This window comes from Anser cygnoides, chromosome 2 (genome assembly GCF_040182565.1).
Source record: "Anser cygnoides isolate HZ-2024a breed goose chromosome 2, Taihu_goose_T2T_genome, whole genome shotgun sequence".
NCBI lineage: Eukaryota > Metazoa > Chordata > Aves > Anseriformes > Anatidae > Anser > Anser cygnoides.
This window is the reverse complement of record NC_089874.1, coordinates 71,297,501-71,314,399: the sequence shown is the minus strand read 5'-3', so window position 1 is coordinate 71,314,399 and position 16,899 is coordinate 71,297,501. Positions and strand designations below refer to the sequence as shown.

Below are 16,899 nucleotides of genomic sequence, written 5' to 3'. Positions count from 1 at the left end.
TAGGCTGGTAGAAGACTAAAGAAGTGTACCTAAGGTAGGCGAACTTTTTACCTACAAATGACATAGAGTGACTCTTTTTAAATGAAATGTTCCCTTGAGGGTAGAGGAGGAAAGAAAAATCCATAATGGGGGGTTGTTTTTTCTCAGGGCATTATCAACTCAAATTTCCAGAATGAGCTTTATTTATCAAGTATAGAAAAGATAATTGCTAATATCTCAATTTTGACAGAACAACCAATTAAAGAATCCCCTATGAACTCACTGAAATTATATTTAACATTGTACAATATAGTTAGTGTCTGAAGATTTGTTTTTTACTGGCTATTCTCTTTGGTTCTGACTTGGTTTAGTCATAAGAGGTATGTAACTCTAAAGTGTGCACAGAATTCTTCATCTTGTTCTGCTTCTGTCTCTTGTTAGTGGCCACTTATGGCTAGATGGAAAGAGAAGGTGATTGCATGTGGTCTCCAATCAGAGGATGACCATCCAGGACGAGATTACAGTTCTGACTGTTCTTTTTTAACTCTGTCCAATACAAACAAATGCAGTTCCACTTATTTAACACTTCTACAAGGAAAAGACAGAAACCAGGCATAGAACCATTTGTGAGTATATGGGATAATTAGTTGTTGAGATGTCTGGCATCAGATTAAGGGATGGACAAATTCACGGAAAGACCGTGAAACTCACATTATGACGCCCCCACACTAACTTCACTGGCTCCATTTTGATTTAGTTATACTACAAAATTCAGGAGGAAACCATGGGGAATTCTACATTTTGTAAAAGATATTATTCCAGGAAAAAAGATATTACACACAAACACTTCAAATAGCTAGGTATTTTAGGTCTTTAGATAAACTCTAGTGAAGCTCTGTTGTGTTTCTGAGAACCATTCTGTTTTTCTGCCTGGTTCCAAAATGGACTATACAAGAGAAAGCAAAGAAAAATTCACCTAAAACTGCAGTGTCTTGCCTTCAACATGTAGTCCAAAAGGTTCTAGGCAAAACATGACTCACAGAAGATAAGAAAATGTAAATAAGTAGAAAGAACAGAATTCTCCACAGCATACTACAGCTTCAAATATTAAGAGAAAGGTGGGGAGGTAATCTAAGAAAAAGACGAAGAGGCCAATAAAATTATTAATTTCTGTAATGGAATGTCACATTTGTGACATGCAGGTATGCATTATTTCTCTCAAAGAAATGCTTCCATCCAACCTGCAACCTACCATTGCTTTTGGCAGAGGTGTTGGTCACTACAGCATTTTAATTGCTCTAGCTGTTCTGCAGATCTCAGCACAGCCAGCCTGAGGCCAGCACCATCCCTAACAAGCTTGCAATAAAAAGGCCTTTCACTAACCTCTGAGTGAGAGTTTTGCCAGGGAAGAAAAAGGAAGAGCACCAAAGGTCAGCCATGCAAAGACCTCAAGTCTGGTCTGATATGCAAGTGCCTAAACCTAACTCTCTTCCTCCACCACCCACAACTGGATGGACTGTCTTAGAGCTTTCATTTGTTCCAAATTATAATTAAAAAAAAAAATTATTCCCTGGATATGAAGCAAATCATAATTCGTGAAGCATATTCATAAGATGAACCAAAGCAGCATTGACAAGAAAAACTCTTTCACTTAAAAATTCTGAGACAGAAGTTGACTTCTAAGGTATGTTGTTGTCCTACAGTTGTAATGGGGAAATTAGAGTTGTATGTGATTTGCCCTTGATAAACCTAAAATCATCATCTTTTTTTCACCAGTACACAGAAATTCAAGTTACTGATGTGTACTAGAGCCTGCTTTTTTTCTCAGTCACGTGTTTTTGCCTCAAAAATTAAAATCTTGATATCTACTCAAAATAAAAAATGTCATGAGTTCCAAAGTGAACCATTTTGAGATATTGCAGTAGACAAATTTTCAGATCTACACAATTTTTTTTCTACATTTGACTACAACTGTGTCTCTAGAGAGGTTCTGCAGTAGAAATAATCACAAGGTTTGAAAAAGTGAATGGCCAGGAAGGTAAAAATGTGGAAAACAGTCTTGCGTGCTATCAAGTTGTTTAACAGGAGCTGGGCCAAAACATTCAGTGCACAGCTAAGAACTTCATTACCATGACGATGTTCTTACTTAAGTCCATGCAAATTCAGGCAGGCCCGTTCCCACCCTTTTTATCTAAAAGCGAAGGAGAATTTCCTCATCTCAAAGCAAAAGACAATACCTCCTGGTTAATCTCTCTCATACCTATGCATAACTTCTGTTCTCCCAGTACCGCAGAGTCATGCCCTCCTACTCCTTGTACCCACAGACAACAAAGCTAAATATCTTGGCTAAACTGGTGAAAAGAAAACCAAAAGAGGCCTCCTGTTATGCTGAGAACTGTTACAGATCTTGGGGTTTCTCTTCTGTTAGGCAAGCAGAAGTTCATCTTAATGACAAAATTGTTCTCAAACAAGGACTTTGGGATGCAAAAAAGCTGGACTAAGTAGGTTAATTAAAGAGAACACAGGGTAGACAGTTTTCTTGGAGTGTGCTTCATTGTTATTGCTATAATAAGCTGAGTGAATATAGCACAGCCTCAGTTTTACCAGCCATTAAATCACTGTCTTTGATCAAAGACTATGTATACTGCCTATCATGTCCAGAGCAGGTAAGACTTATCATTTAAATTGTAAACCTCAATATTTAAATGGAACTGCATATGTGATCTTTGTCACCTAATTTTCATGAATGGAAAAGAATATTCTGACACCAAAATTACATACTTAATTCTGCCTCACCTTCTTCACTGACCTCCATCCCACACTGCCTTGGGTTTATTTCCTCATCCATCAGCAGGTCAAAGTAATTTCTGCTGTATTCATTTCCTGTGGAAAGCACATGAAGTAAGGGTCAATGATTATTAGAAGCACATGAACCAAAATGTTAATTTTGAAATTGACACCAGCAAGCACAGGGGCATTTTTTGGTACTTTATAAGCTTAATTTTTTTAACAAGTCTTCTAAGCCTACTAGTACTGCAATTATCATCTTGTGAAAGGTCAGAAAAGGTAGTTCTGGAAACAAGTGCACATTATGTTACTTTTACTTGGGAACTGATGAGAAAAATTCTCAAGTTTAGAATGACTGAATGATAAGAAAAAAAATATAAATATCCAACATCCCCAACATAAGCCAAATTATTCTTGAAACACATTTTATAAATGAATTACCCATGCTGCAGACAAATTTGTGTTTCACAGCTGACCCCTCCAATTTCAGCAGTTTTAAATTTCACCACTGAGGTTTCAACGTCTGGTGCATCTTTAATACTGTATTCAACCAGAAAAGTGTTTAATTACAGAGGAGATACTAGAATACTGCCTCATTAATCTGAACAGCAGTTATATTCAGTTGGGCTAGGTAGCTAATCCAAGATTTTGATGGGATAAAAACACTCATTTCAGCACTTTCCATTTCAACAGCTAGTTGTATCTGTTCTTCAGAAACTAATCAAGTTCACAAAAAAAAAAAAAAGTCATTTGTTAGACTTATCAAGGAATAATGCAGCATCTAGCTGCCTGGAGGAACTCCAAGTACCATCAGCCCGAAGAAATCTTTTTGCACAAGGGGGATAGGGGAGAGTTTTTTTCTCTCAAAATATGTCCTTCCTTCAGAAAAAGTGCTACTGTATTAAAACCACTCTTACATTAATTGAATTTGCAAACACAGTAAATTATTATTAAACAGAGGAAAAAATAAAATAGTTAAGTGTATAACAAATTGTAAAATTGCTTGAGCAGGCACAAATCTATATCCTAGAAAATACATAAGAACTAAATGTGTGAGGGGGTTAATTCATCCAAGACACACTATAGTAGTCTACAGTATATTTGGTTTAGGATCAAAAATAATCCAAACAGCAGCTCCTTCTCAGAAACTAAATGAAACTTTGATATGAAACTAGGTTTAATTTATATTTCTGGACTGGCACATTTTGACTGTCAGTCTCTGTTCCTTCAATGTAGTAAGTACAAGAACTGAAAATTTGCTTTACCTTGAGGTCTCAATAAAGAAAAAATAAATGAGTTTCATTTTCGTTACTTTATCTGTCAACAACTACTAGGCTAGTATGAATCTTGGCAGTATGTAATCAAAGTCTTATGTACTGCAATAACAGAGCCATTCTACCTTATTCACTATAATTGTTTTTCTCTAGCACAAAGCACCGTGATGTTATATGAACACCCTTTCACATGTTGCTAAAATAATTCACCAATGTGCTAAAGAAGAAAATGATGATGCATCTCTTTATTCAGTTAATTCATAGCTATAAATGTAATAGTTATATGTTGCAACCATATAAGCAATACTCAGTTAGCACATAGGGCTTCTGTATGGTCTTAATACCACAATAGCTATTACTGAATTTTAATATCCTGTGTTCTTTATCCCTTGGGTTTAGTATTAAACTCTGAGGAGCAGACTTGCAGAGCTCTTCTGGACAGAACAACTGGCATTTAGGAGGAAGTGTCATGTTATATTTGAGTCTACAAGGCATGGAAAACATTATTCTAAAAAGAGATACATTGACAAAAAACATTAAACAGATTGCTCTTTGGTCCTCTTTAAAAAAAAAAAATTCTTAGAAGTGAGTACGAAACACTTCATCCATGGCTGCAGCTCTGTGAGAACTGCACACAACTGGAGACACTAAACTGTGCAGAAGTAAAAAGAACTACCAGGTTTGATCTCTCCATAGCAATGTACATGCTTTAAAACCCACATAGGTAGAATGAATAGTAAATGTCAGAATCACCTCCTTATGATGATTTTAAAGAGAACAAGCCATTTTGAAATACAGAACACCACAGAAGACTTGCAGAGAGGCTTTCTGAAGAGAAGTAATCTCTGCAAACCTTAGATCACTGCTGTTGTCCAGTTGCTTTTTTGTTGTTGTTTTGTTTTGTTTTTCCTCCCAGCTCAACATACCCTGAGAACTGAACCACACAGTTCCAGGTAGGATATGCAGCTCTGGACTCGGCTGGTCCTCAGGTATGTAGGGGGTAGAGGGAGTTACTTTAGATTTAAAATACAAAATTATCAATTTTAGTCAAAGTAACATACTGCCCAAAGCATTTTACTAATAACATTTTGTGAGCATGTGAATGGATTACTAATCATTTCACGTTTGCTTTTGGAAATACTTGAAAGTGTATAACATGTAAATTAACAGTCCACTAAGGAATTCACATTACTCTGCTTCACAGTATAAACACAGTAAAGCAAATTTTAATACAGAGCTTGCTTGCAGGTATTTTGAACAGCAATGTACAGCTTAGTGCTTTCAGACAGCAAGTTACTTTGAATATCTGCTTCCGTGAAAAGCTAGTGAACTTTGGATACATGGGTCTTTTCTTTGAACCAAATGTTCACTCAACCCAATAACTCAATTTGAAGCCCTATTCACCCCCTCAGAATTAAGTTACCTTATGGAAAACACAATGGATGATTCAGGAAACCAGAACTGAAGAACAAAACAATAATCTATAAATTCAAATAAAACTGGAAACAAAGGTGTTGGCACAACAGTGGCCAGGTGGGAATTTATACAGTTTAATTATGGGAAGAGGAGTTGCTAATAAAATTACCGTAATCCTTGGATGCAGCCCAGGGGACTACATATATTTTACTAAGACTGTACGAAACTCTAAGATGGATTTTAAGCTAAGATGTCTGTAATCAATTATACAGTCTATGTCTTGAGAATACCACAGAAACGGCATGACTAAGTTACATTTCTGCAAGGTCTTCTACCCTGCAAGGAAATCAGATAGTCCATACCAATAACATATCAAGCGTACAAAAAGAAATTTCAATGACGGACAATTATTCCATTGTCCCTCATATTGTATTATTGATCTGTGTTTTAAGTTTAACAACAAAACTACATTGGAGTGGTTGAGCTTCTCCTAATCAAAGTAAAAATAAAGGAATTACTAATAACCAAGTGGCTGATTACTAAAGCTTAAGTAAGCTTTCACAGATGCTTGTTTTCAGAGTGATGCTTGGGACAAAAGCAAAAATTTCTGCATAGATCAAATTTTATTATAAAACAGTACACAGATTAACAAGTTTCAGCTCTCCCTTTCCAGGTAGCAGTGTGGTCAACAGAGCTCTCTACCAATGACTTGGCAAAACATTACTGGGGTTGTTTATAAGGAAACTCATAAAAATCTTTTGAATAAGTTGGAGGCATCTTAGAAAGATGAATTCCAGTATGAGAAACCATTTTACCTAAAGTGCACTTGAAACACAATGCTGAAGCTATACAGATACGCCTCTTTAAGCAGCCCAAGTATAAGATTCTGCATTTGCATATTTCCTGATTTATTTACAAGAACAATACGCAGCTGTGTGAACCGAAGCAGTGTCCTGGGGTCAAACCTGAATCCCCTCTAAGAGAGGTGCCTAACTCAACTTGGCCAGCAAGACCTAAGGCTTCAAATCAGGAGGAAAAAGAAAGAAGGGTTCCGTCTACCGCATTTCTCTTTGATTCACTTCATTCATTTGCACTTTTAGAAAAAAGGTATAAAGAATAAGTCAAAATCAAGTATAGTATAAGAGAGTATAAGAAAGAAGCCCCCTCTAAAAATTAAAGAGTGAAGATGTGAAGAAGAAACAAAATGAATTTAAAAGCTCTTGAATGATTTTAAAATGATTTAAAACTGGAAAATAATTAAGGAAAGTTTGAAACTTTTATAAGCAAACATTTTGAGATTTAATTCCAAAATTTTGTGTTGTTAGATTTACTCACATCTAAATGTTAGGAAGTTCAAATAATAATAATAATAATAATTTTGAATAACAGTAATTGACATTTAATCCACAAAACAACAGTAATTCTCTGTGGAGTTATCTCCACTTCAGCTTGTGGCCATTACAAATGCCTTTACTGAAATTTATATAAGCCAATCTAGGTCGTGTATAAAAACCAAACAGCTTGAATAACATAAGTTACTGTATCAGATTTATATCTAAAATAGTTATCTATAGGTATAGATATTATTTATATTATTCTAGATGCAGATCTAAAGTAAGATTCCTGCAAAGCCTTGCAGACTATTACCAAATACATCAGAAGGTGGATAATTTTACACAGAACTTCAAATTTTAATGAGTACTAGGAAGAATTCGATGAAAAATTGGGCTTTAATGGCCTCCTCAAATTCAAGACCATGAAGCAAGAGCCTGGACTGTAGATTATATCTTGAAAACACAGCTTGTTAAGATACTATCATCAACAGTTGACTTTTCAATTTTTAAAAAGTTTTAAAGGTATCATATGTAATATTCCCTATCCTCAGTAGAGACCATAGGTAATGGGTAAACCACATAACTGTGTCTGATGTTTATATTGCAAGTCTTGAATAAACTCACTTGCCAGTTTTGACAGGATACTGGCAAAGGGGCTGCTCACGAGCATGAGCAGCATGCCCGGCACTTGGAAAACACCATAGTCATCTCACTCATCTTTCTTTCCGTGACTCCACTCCTGGAAGACTTAACACATTTATCTTTATGCAGACATACAGCATTAGAACTTTTTTTTTTTTTTAAAAAAAAAAGGCAACAGAGAGTCCTGTGCCAAGGAACATCAGTGTGAGACCTGCTGCTGTTCCTGGGGAAATGTTGCCAATTGAAGACATGAATAAAGATTTACGGATGATGATAGAATTCATTTAGGAATGATATTAGCTAACATGACACTTCAATTGGGAAAATGGATACAGAGTGCTACCAGGCAAGCAGGCTCAGCTGGTTCCAGCGAGGGAACCTGCAGAAAGCGGTGAGAAGTTTGAGGGTCCTACAGCCCTACTACAAAGCAAACAATTCCCAAGTACAATAAATTAGCCTTAAAATATATATTTAGGCACCTTCTAAAAGAGTATTTCCCAATTATAAAATGTATCCATTCTTCACAATTCTTCTCCCCATACCTTTCACAAATTCAATTTTAGCACATTACTTAGATGAGTGGTATAGTACCCCTGTTGTTGAAATTGCATGCAATGGATCACATTTTGCACACTACATTACACCTTGTGCAGTTCTGCTGATTTCAATTGGATTACACATTGTGTAATTCAATGCAAAATTACTTCCAATGACAACTCTTTTTATTCCTATGCATACATGGTGATCCATCATGCCCTGCATACTGGGTTTGGCATTTCCATTTCAAGTCCCTGTTGAAATCAGAAAGCATGGAACCACATACACACAACTTGAATTATTAGATATAAACTTTGTTGTTGCTTCAGAAAAAAGTGTATATTTTTAATTCATATTTCTGGTTCCACCTTTTATGCAAATCTTTTTGACCAATGCAAATGCCACTGTCACAAGCTCCTATTTTCTTTACATGCAAATAAACATGAATTCCTAGCAGTTGCCTGTTTTTTCATCTGTGCTTACTGTCTCTCCAGTGGGTATCTAATATGTCTTCAGAATTCAGTTAGATTCTGTTCAAAAAGCCTCAGCTCCCAGTTCTCTTAACAGACTAATTTTGATGCACTTGCTGGTATTTTTATTATCAAGTTGATATCCCACGTGGCTCCTTCGCAAAGTCCGTTTTGTCTGCATATTGGTAGATTGAGGTTCTCACCCAGTTACATGCTTGAGCAGGAAAGGTCCTATTTTGCCCTGCCACAGCTGAACTACCTTCAGCAGTAACTCTTCCCTAAGCAAAGGCTTTTCTCTTCTTTGGCTTTTGAGAAGGAGTACAACAGCTCTATTTTGCAGTGGGATGTTCCCTATAGAGTGCAGACAGCACCATGTTAGATACATCCAGCCTAGCTCCACAGCTAGGAGGTGGTGCAGTAGAGCACTGCGTATAAAACTAATTTGCTCCCAGAAACAGTATAGCCATGTTAATGCCATGCTGTATCTATGCTAATTAGAATAGTTTTTAGTCTTCAATTGAACAAGCTTTCTTTCCCCCCCTTTTTTAAATGCTGTTAATCTCTGTGGGCAAATTTATTGGAGCATGATACGAGATGTTAACAGTGCTTGTTGCAAATAAAATGGTTGAATTAATTAGGGCTTTTGATTTTAGGAGATAATCTAGTTTTGAAAAAAGATTTGTGTATTGGGGGTGATGGGAAAAAATGAACACTTCTTGTCATCTGGAGACAATTCGACTTGAATCATCAACACTTAAGGTCAGACTGCCTCTAGATTTTGCACAGGTATGCAGGATACAGAAGACAACTAGCTTTTCTTTCATCTTATATGCAAAAGCTACAGAGTATCACGGTGTCTGAAGGTCTCTGTACAACCAACTCTGAAGGGGCCAGACGCAAGGCAAATCATGCAATAGGAGGATGCTCAGACAGCACCAAGTCTGGATGCTGCAGTTTGCATGTGTAACTGGCACCCCAGAAAGAACACAGTATAATTTGTTGTGACGTATATTCCCCCTCCATGTGTGGGCTGAAAATTTTACTTGTCCTGTAGAAATGTGAACAGTGCCATCCCATAGGACTTTTGTCAGGATTAGCTGGACCAGACCTGTATAGCTCTGTGGCTGTAACAAGCACCGAGTAGTACAAACTGCTATAAGCCACTAGCCTGATCACAATAACCAAGGATCTGAATGCTGAAAAAGATTTATATTTGTTTTACACACCTATGATAAAATGCTAAGTACATATCCCTTTGTTAAGGGATTGCTTGTGACATACATCATCCAGCTGAAGTTGAGCAACTGCCCTCACGTTCTACCTTCAGCCAAATACAGCGCATTCCTGGAAGTTTGGCACTTCTGTCACGACAGTTAGCTAGAAGATCTTTGCTGGGCAGAGACTTTACCAAGCCAGTCTGAACATATGTGAACTGTCTCAAGTGTTGTGGACTTAAGCACCTCTGGAAATAAGAGAAAAGCCAATAGGAGCTTACCTTGATATCACGTGCCTGAGCTCATGTGTTTTGGGTGCCCACCAGGTTTGGATGACCTGACCCCAAACCTTTTTCACAGGGAAATTTGCCTATTTGACCTCCCACTGGGATAGCCAATATGAAAAATTCTTGCAAATTCAATACTTGCTGAGGTGAATAAAGGGAGAAAGGGAGAATGAAGAGGTGGTTGGATGTAGTCACAACGAAACCAAGTATTTTCAGGAAAAAAATAAATTGCACAGTTTGGCAAAGATAAGACCACTGCTAGGCAACCTTAATTTCATGAGAAAGAAACAAAAATGATGGTTAAGAGTGATAAGAAAATGTCAGTGTATCACAACGACAAAATAGGGTAGAACCCACTGTAACCAATTAGCTGGCTTTATCAGGAGATAAATACCAGGAGATAAATCTGAGTAAACCAGCTCTCTTGGGTCACTATAATATTTAACAGCAGTACCAGGTCTTCATCACATAAGAGTAAGGATGGAAAGCAGGCAGCAGAATGTTACACAACAGCCTATTTCTGAATAATGGTCTACTGATGATGTTAAAATTTGTAATATGGCCCATCATAGAAAATATGACTGTGTGAGGCACAGAACAGCATGACGGAGTGATGAAAGAAGGATCAGAGGTTTAATTTCTATTTCCATCACAGGCCTGCAGGGTGACTGCATCATGCTCTTCCTCAGTTTCCCCACAAGCAAAGCAAGCATGAGACTTGCACTTTGAGTCCCTAGAGCAGTCCCCACCAATCTGTTTTGAAAGGTGAAAAAGCCTCTAATTAAATCTTTTCAGTATTTTTTTCACAGTTATCAAAGGCAAAAATCAGTTCACAAACTCTCATTTTCAGATAATCTACTGTTATCTGAGGAAAGGAAATGTAAAAGTCAATATAGCTCAAACACACCTGTGAATGAAGATATTTAGGGGCCAGATGCAAGCAAGCTGCAATATGATGGGCTGTTTCATCCCTAAAAAGTCTATGTATTCTGCACAGTGTGCCAAATTCCAGGAACATGTTTTCAGGCTGCCTCAAACACAGAGCTGAATATTCACACTTCCTTGCAGTATCCTTAACATGGAAGTGAGTGAAAAGACAACTCAAAAGCAGGTGGAGATTTTTCTAGAGAACACTTCCCTCCATCAATTGCTGGCAGAGGAATGGGCTATGACACTTTTGCAAGATGAAGGAAATGATAGAAGCTCTGTAGCTATTATTTGCTGCCTCTGAGGACACAAGTGATGGGTGGAAAGACAATGGAAAGGCAATGTCATCTCATGCCCTGCCTCCAAGTACATAGCCTGAAAATCCAGCCTGTTTATATAGTGTGTTGAACCTTTAATCTGCTAAATGCTGTGACTAAATAATTGTGCTTAAGGTTACAACTGCTTTTGCATTCTGCAGTTTAACACCAAGCTTTAGAGTTGCTATTCCACGCTGAGTAAGTGACCTAATCTCAGCCTGGTGTCTGAGAGCTAAAGGAGAACTTGGTGGTTGTGGAGGGGAGGAAATCCTAAAAGGATGTGTATTTTATTGGCATCTAGGGAAGAAAAGTGGAGAAAAAATGAATGGAAACAGTAGAAGGGGGTGAAATATATTTATTTTACACAGGCTGTGTTGTTGTGTTTGTCAAGCATTTCCCTTAAGGTAAGGAAGCCTAGCATGAAGTGGAGAAAAGGCTGTCACTTTACAGGCATAAAGTTTGAGGTAACAAGCCTTGCCTGTACATGTGTCAACCCTCACCTAGGGCAGGAGCTTCCAGTGTGGGGTTAAGCCTTGCCTCCTGGGAAGCAGCAGAGATGGGGCAAAGACTTTGATCTTAAAACGTCTCTTGTTAACTCCACAGTGTATCCTGAGATCTAATGGCAGAAGAAGGGAAGCTGATTGAGTTTGCCCCACACTAGAGGATGGGGGTAGTTTTCACATGCATTTTAGCTGCAAGCTGAAATAGAAGCAGCTGTGAGGACGGAGCAAAGCAAAGACAGGCAGGATGAAGGAACTGGTTCCCTGGACTCTGGTGGACCCAAACCACAAGAAGGGCATTGCTGCAAGAAGGGACAAACTATTCATAACCTAGTCTTCACTTCAGACTGTGAAATACTATCAGTTACTACTACAATCATGTGATGCTACATCTATGTAGTCGGCTTTTCCCTTTCCCTCTTTAATGAAGTATTATTACAATTGGGGATGGGGAAAATTAGCTCAGGAGGTACCAGAAGGTTTAGCTCAATTTTTTTCAGGTTTCTGAACAGGCTTGAAGCTGTTGTTTTATTAGCAGTCCTTGATAAGTTTGAACTGGCCCCTGTGACTGCCAAACAAGTCCTGACATAAGTTAGACTAAGAATAATTTAATGCAAGGTTGGACCAGATGATCTCTAGAGGTCTCTTCCAATCTAGACTTTTTTATGATGGCATAAATGGATGATTATTTTTTTTAATAGCTGCGTGACTTAGAGGCAGAGCTATGTGAATAACTGGTCTTTTGGTTAACTGGATGAACAGAAGGCTGAGGAGGGATAGACAGTGCTGGGGGAAAAAAATCAACTCTTTTCACTATGATAACACTTAGCTGAATATTAACGTGTTGCATTCCAGGCAAAATGTAACATTTCTGCTCCTTTCACAAATATTATGTTCAGTTAGGGTTTTTTTGTTTGTTTGTTTGTTTGTTTTGTTAAACAAAATGCTACTGTGGATGAAAAATCAAAAATATTTAAGAACACATTTCAGGTTTAAAAAAATAAATAAATATGTTCCTTTCTTGAAGGAATTATTCATGAATTTCTAAAGAAGTGACTGAAAGCATGGATAGTCTCCAGTGAGCCCAACTTCATTTTTGCCAGATAGAATATTTCATTAAAAAACAATCAATCCCTTTGTCTGCTTAATCACTGTTCTGACAGGCTGCAAAGGAAAGACAGAGAATTTCTGCTCCATGTGGCACTATGTAGTCACATGATGGCTAAATGGAAAGCCAAACCTAATTTTGCAAGAAGCCATCAGAAGCCATGGGCTCTCCAGTCCTGTGAGGAAAAATCTTAACACAACAAAGTTCAGAGTTTTAAAAGCAAATGCCTAAAGTTCAGCTCACGAGCCTGTACTTATGTATTTAAATACCTGGGCTGGCTACTCAAAGGTACTCAGCAAGGAGCATCACTGATTGGGAGTGTAATGGGAAATGCTAGGTGAGCAGGACATTTCAAAGCCATATCATTTACTCTGGTTCCTTTGCAGAATTTGGGCTTTGGATGCACATTTACATATTCATTTACATATTCACAGTCCACTTGAAGATGATGAGATCACACAGTCCAATACAGTGGTGTTTTCAGTGGGTATTTAGGGAAGATTGAGTCTGACTTCAAGCACTCTTGCTCTTTAAATCTTAGCTAAGATTTTCCCCATATATCTCATGATATGCCTTCAAATTCTTAAGTTATTTTCCTCATCATATTACTAAGTAAAAATAACCATTTGTCATAACATTCAGTACTAATAATAATTCAAAATGGAGTAATTAAACAGTAGGTTAAAAGACACCAAATCTCTGTGATAGGAAAAGTGATGTATCAGTGAAGATCTTTATAGTTTGAACTAGCCTAAAAGATGAACAGATTGCTTTGCAAGGTAGTATCTCTTTTGGATGCTGTATCAAGGCTAAGCTTAAAAGACACAGGTTGTATACGATCACTCCCCTGGACAAGCTGTGTGAGCAGGACTCTCTGCGAAAAATATCTAAGCACAAGTGGCTGAAAAAATATAATGAAGCAGAGGCAATATGCTGATTGACTGAGGGCATATGGGAGATCTGAGGACAACAATCAATCATGGATCTGTAAGCTGTTTAAAACTATTCAGTGCTTGGGAGCCAGCAAGGGAGTAGCATCTGTGTGCTGCAGTGCATCCAAAATCCAACCTGGTACAAATTAACAGGATGTGCTGCAAAAAGAACTGTCTCCCTGCACTCCCGACTGCTGGCAGGGAGCACCATACAACCTGCATCCCCCCATTAAGGGTAGCCAGTTGAGCATGAAGACAGAACACAGGTCCTTAAAACATGTGGTCACCTGATGTTTTCAGCAGTATTTTGGGCTTTCAGGGGTGGTTGTTTGGACATGTGAGGACAGGAACGCCCGGCGGAGCATGCAGGTTAGAGGAGGAACGCAACCACTGTCACTCCGTTTGAGGGTAATCCAGTTTGATGCCTCACCTCTTGGTTCAGCATGGGCTTGCAGCCTCAGATTTTGTTGGTGAGCTGCAAGGGTGCTATGCAGCTTGTCATGTCTAATAACTTCCTCTTCAGAAGTCTGATATGCTGAAAGATCTGTGCTGCTGATGTTAAAAGCTGGATTTTCAATGCCTTCTGTTGCTGCTTTCTCTTCTTTTACTACAGAAAACAAGGAGGTCAGAAGAGCACATTATAGCAAAGTGTATTTCAATGACAAGCAGAAAATTCCTTCTAGTAATTCCTTTGCTGAAAGACTCAAGTGTATCGTCCTCAAATGTCGCCAAAACAGAATTAGGTTAAAATTAACTCTTAAAAAAAAAAAGAAAAAAAAAAAGAATAAATGATTAAAATAATTACAAATTGCACCCTGACAAGCAAGAGCAAAATTTCGCCCACAGCCATTTGTCTGTAATTAGTTAATTAATCCTTACACAAATTATGAGCAATAACTCATCAAGCAAGGCTCACCCATCAGAAATTCAGCCGACTTGGATTTCTTCTGCTTAGTTTGCTTCAGAGCCTTCTGCTGGAACTTCTGGAGGGAAATTGTTAAATGAATAAATTAGCTAAAGAACGAAGATCATCCTTTATGATCCACAACTAACACAGTATTTTAAATATGGGATGGCATTGAAATGTCATTTAATTTACATCTCTGCTAAAGGGGTCAAACACTAATTGAACAACAGATGTCGAAGAATTAAATAAAATAGAAGAAAAGTTAAAATAAATGCCAAATGAAGGTCACATTAAAATACTTGTATGTGTGTGTTTTTAACAATTTTAATTAATGCAAAGAAACCTCAACAAATGAAAAACATTATAAGGCTTGTCTTTACAGCATGCATTCAGCAGCAACTGCTTGATTTCACTTGCAGAACTTCAGTGCTTCATTTAGAAAAGTTTGGTTACGCAGCATATTTACAGAAAGGCTTCTCTGACATCCCTCCTTCTGCATTTCCTAGGGCCACTTACATAACCAGTTTATTTGTTCATCACAGGGCAGAAAAAAATGAACGAGCTCTACCCTCTCGTATGAGAGGATAAAATAAAATCAAACACAAATAATTTACATCCAGATGTCACAAAAGAGATCACAGTCCGGGGAGAGAGGAGGCAGGATTCATTACAACAATGAAAAGTTAATTTAGAATTAGAGACATGCCAACAACAGCTGCAGTGAAAACAAACAATGAGAGATCTTGGAGGAGCTCAACTCTGACAAGTTCCAATTCCCGTAGGGAAGCAAGGCCCAGAAGAAACATGGTCACATTAGTAACAGCAGGATGGCCCAAGTGCTAAATTCCATCTTGGTATAATGCCTTGCACAGCACTAGAAAGACTTGCATGTGGGCTCCTGTGTAGCTACAGATCCCTGAAATGGACGCTAGCAGTCATAGCAGGCAAAGATTATCTAAAACAAAGCACATCTGGGAATATTAATCAAAGCCAAAATCAAAGCAAGAAAACAGTTCAGACCCATTTATTTTTCTAATGTCACATGGCAGTTCCTGAAATGAGCTTTTTTTTTTTTTTTTTTTTTAAGCCAGTTGCTTAATTGTCTGGTGAGAAAGACCACTCCTGGCAACATAGTTCCTGGAAACTGTCAATACAAAAGGATTAATTACAAGAATCATTGAAAAAATGCAATTTTTAAAGAATCCATCTTTTCCATTTGATTGTGGGTGTCAATTTCCAGTAAAAAATCATGCTTGCAGCAGACACAATCAATAAATCTGTCAAAAACAACAGAACCATAGTACTGGCAGATTAATATAGATATTAATATCTTGATATATACGCATATCTATATATATGTTAGTCTGAAAACAGTAGACTTCCTCTAAATTATGATGATTTCTGTCCTCTTTAAAGGTAATTTTTTTTTTTTAAAGGCAGACTAAACATATTCTGGAAGCTACAATAAATGCCAAAGCAATGGAATGAATTCTTACAAGCTGTGTGCAGCACAAATGAAGTTAATGATAATTTTGACAAGGATTCACTAGGTTCAGAAACTCACCATACTTTTGATTTTTTCTGCTACTGAAAGTTCTTTCAAAAATACACATTAGCTCAGATAGTATCTTTAGAATTATATCACTTCTGCAATATGAAAGTATTTCTGTATTCCTTGCATACCATAACAATTTAATTCAGTTTTAAAGATCCCACCAGTATTTGTAACAATGTTGCATGATAATCATTCTTATTAAACTGAATATAATCAAAACACAAAGCTGTTAACTTTACATTAATAAAGAATACAACATCTAGACAAATATTCTGGGACAAATTTTCAACTGGTATAAATCAGTATACATCTGCAACTTCAGTGGAATTATGATCTGCATTACTTTCTATGTATACACATATTCCTTCTTCATGTCACACTTCCCCAGCAAAACCAATTGTGGACTGTATTTGTCATAGTTAACTTTCAATTATTATAGCCTGTAAAACATACGAATCTTCTTTCACAGTAAGGAGGGAAAAAAAAAAGCCAAAAAAAAAAAGTACTCTTCTTGCACCCAAGATCTAATAAAGATGCATTGTGAGGTTTTATTATTATTAGTTTTCTTTTGTAATCAGTATAGTTAGCACCAAAAACTGTTTTGCATGGACACGGTAATCTATGTTCTTTGGCACTTTGTTCACTTAAGTGCAGATTAGTATTTTTAAGTACTTGATGCAATATGGTTGTGATTTTTATTTATTTACAAAGAA

The 16,899-nt window shown here is 37.2% G+C and overlaps 1 protein-coding gene across 10 annotated transcripts in view; it reads right to left on the bottom strand.

The window, feature by feature from the left end:
* The window catches only part of LOC106034898 (uncharacterized), a 200,365-nt gene that overhangs the window by 162,054 nt on the left and 21,412 nt on the right, over positions 1-16,899 (bottom strand). For 9 of the 10 annotated variants that reach the window (XR_010829424.1, XR_010829423.1, XM_066992453.1 and 6 more), the window contains exons 3-5: positions 14,641-14,707; positions 14,155-14,331; positions 2,776-2,862 (exon numbers count right to left, since the gene is read on the bottom strand). Coding sequence is in view for 7 of the 10 variants with exons in the window: in XM_066992453.1 (XP_066848554.1) it covers positions 2,776-2,862; positions 14,155-14,331; positions 14,641-14,707 (331 nt within the window). In the remaining 3 variants the exon portion in view is untranslated. Of the gene's footprint in view, positions 1-2,775; positions 2,863-14,154; positions 14,332-14,640; positions 14,708-16,899 lie in introns of those variants that run through there. The other variant, XM_066992454.1, reaches the window with a different exon arrangement.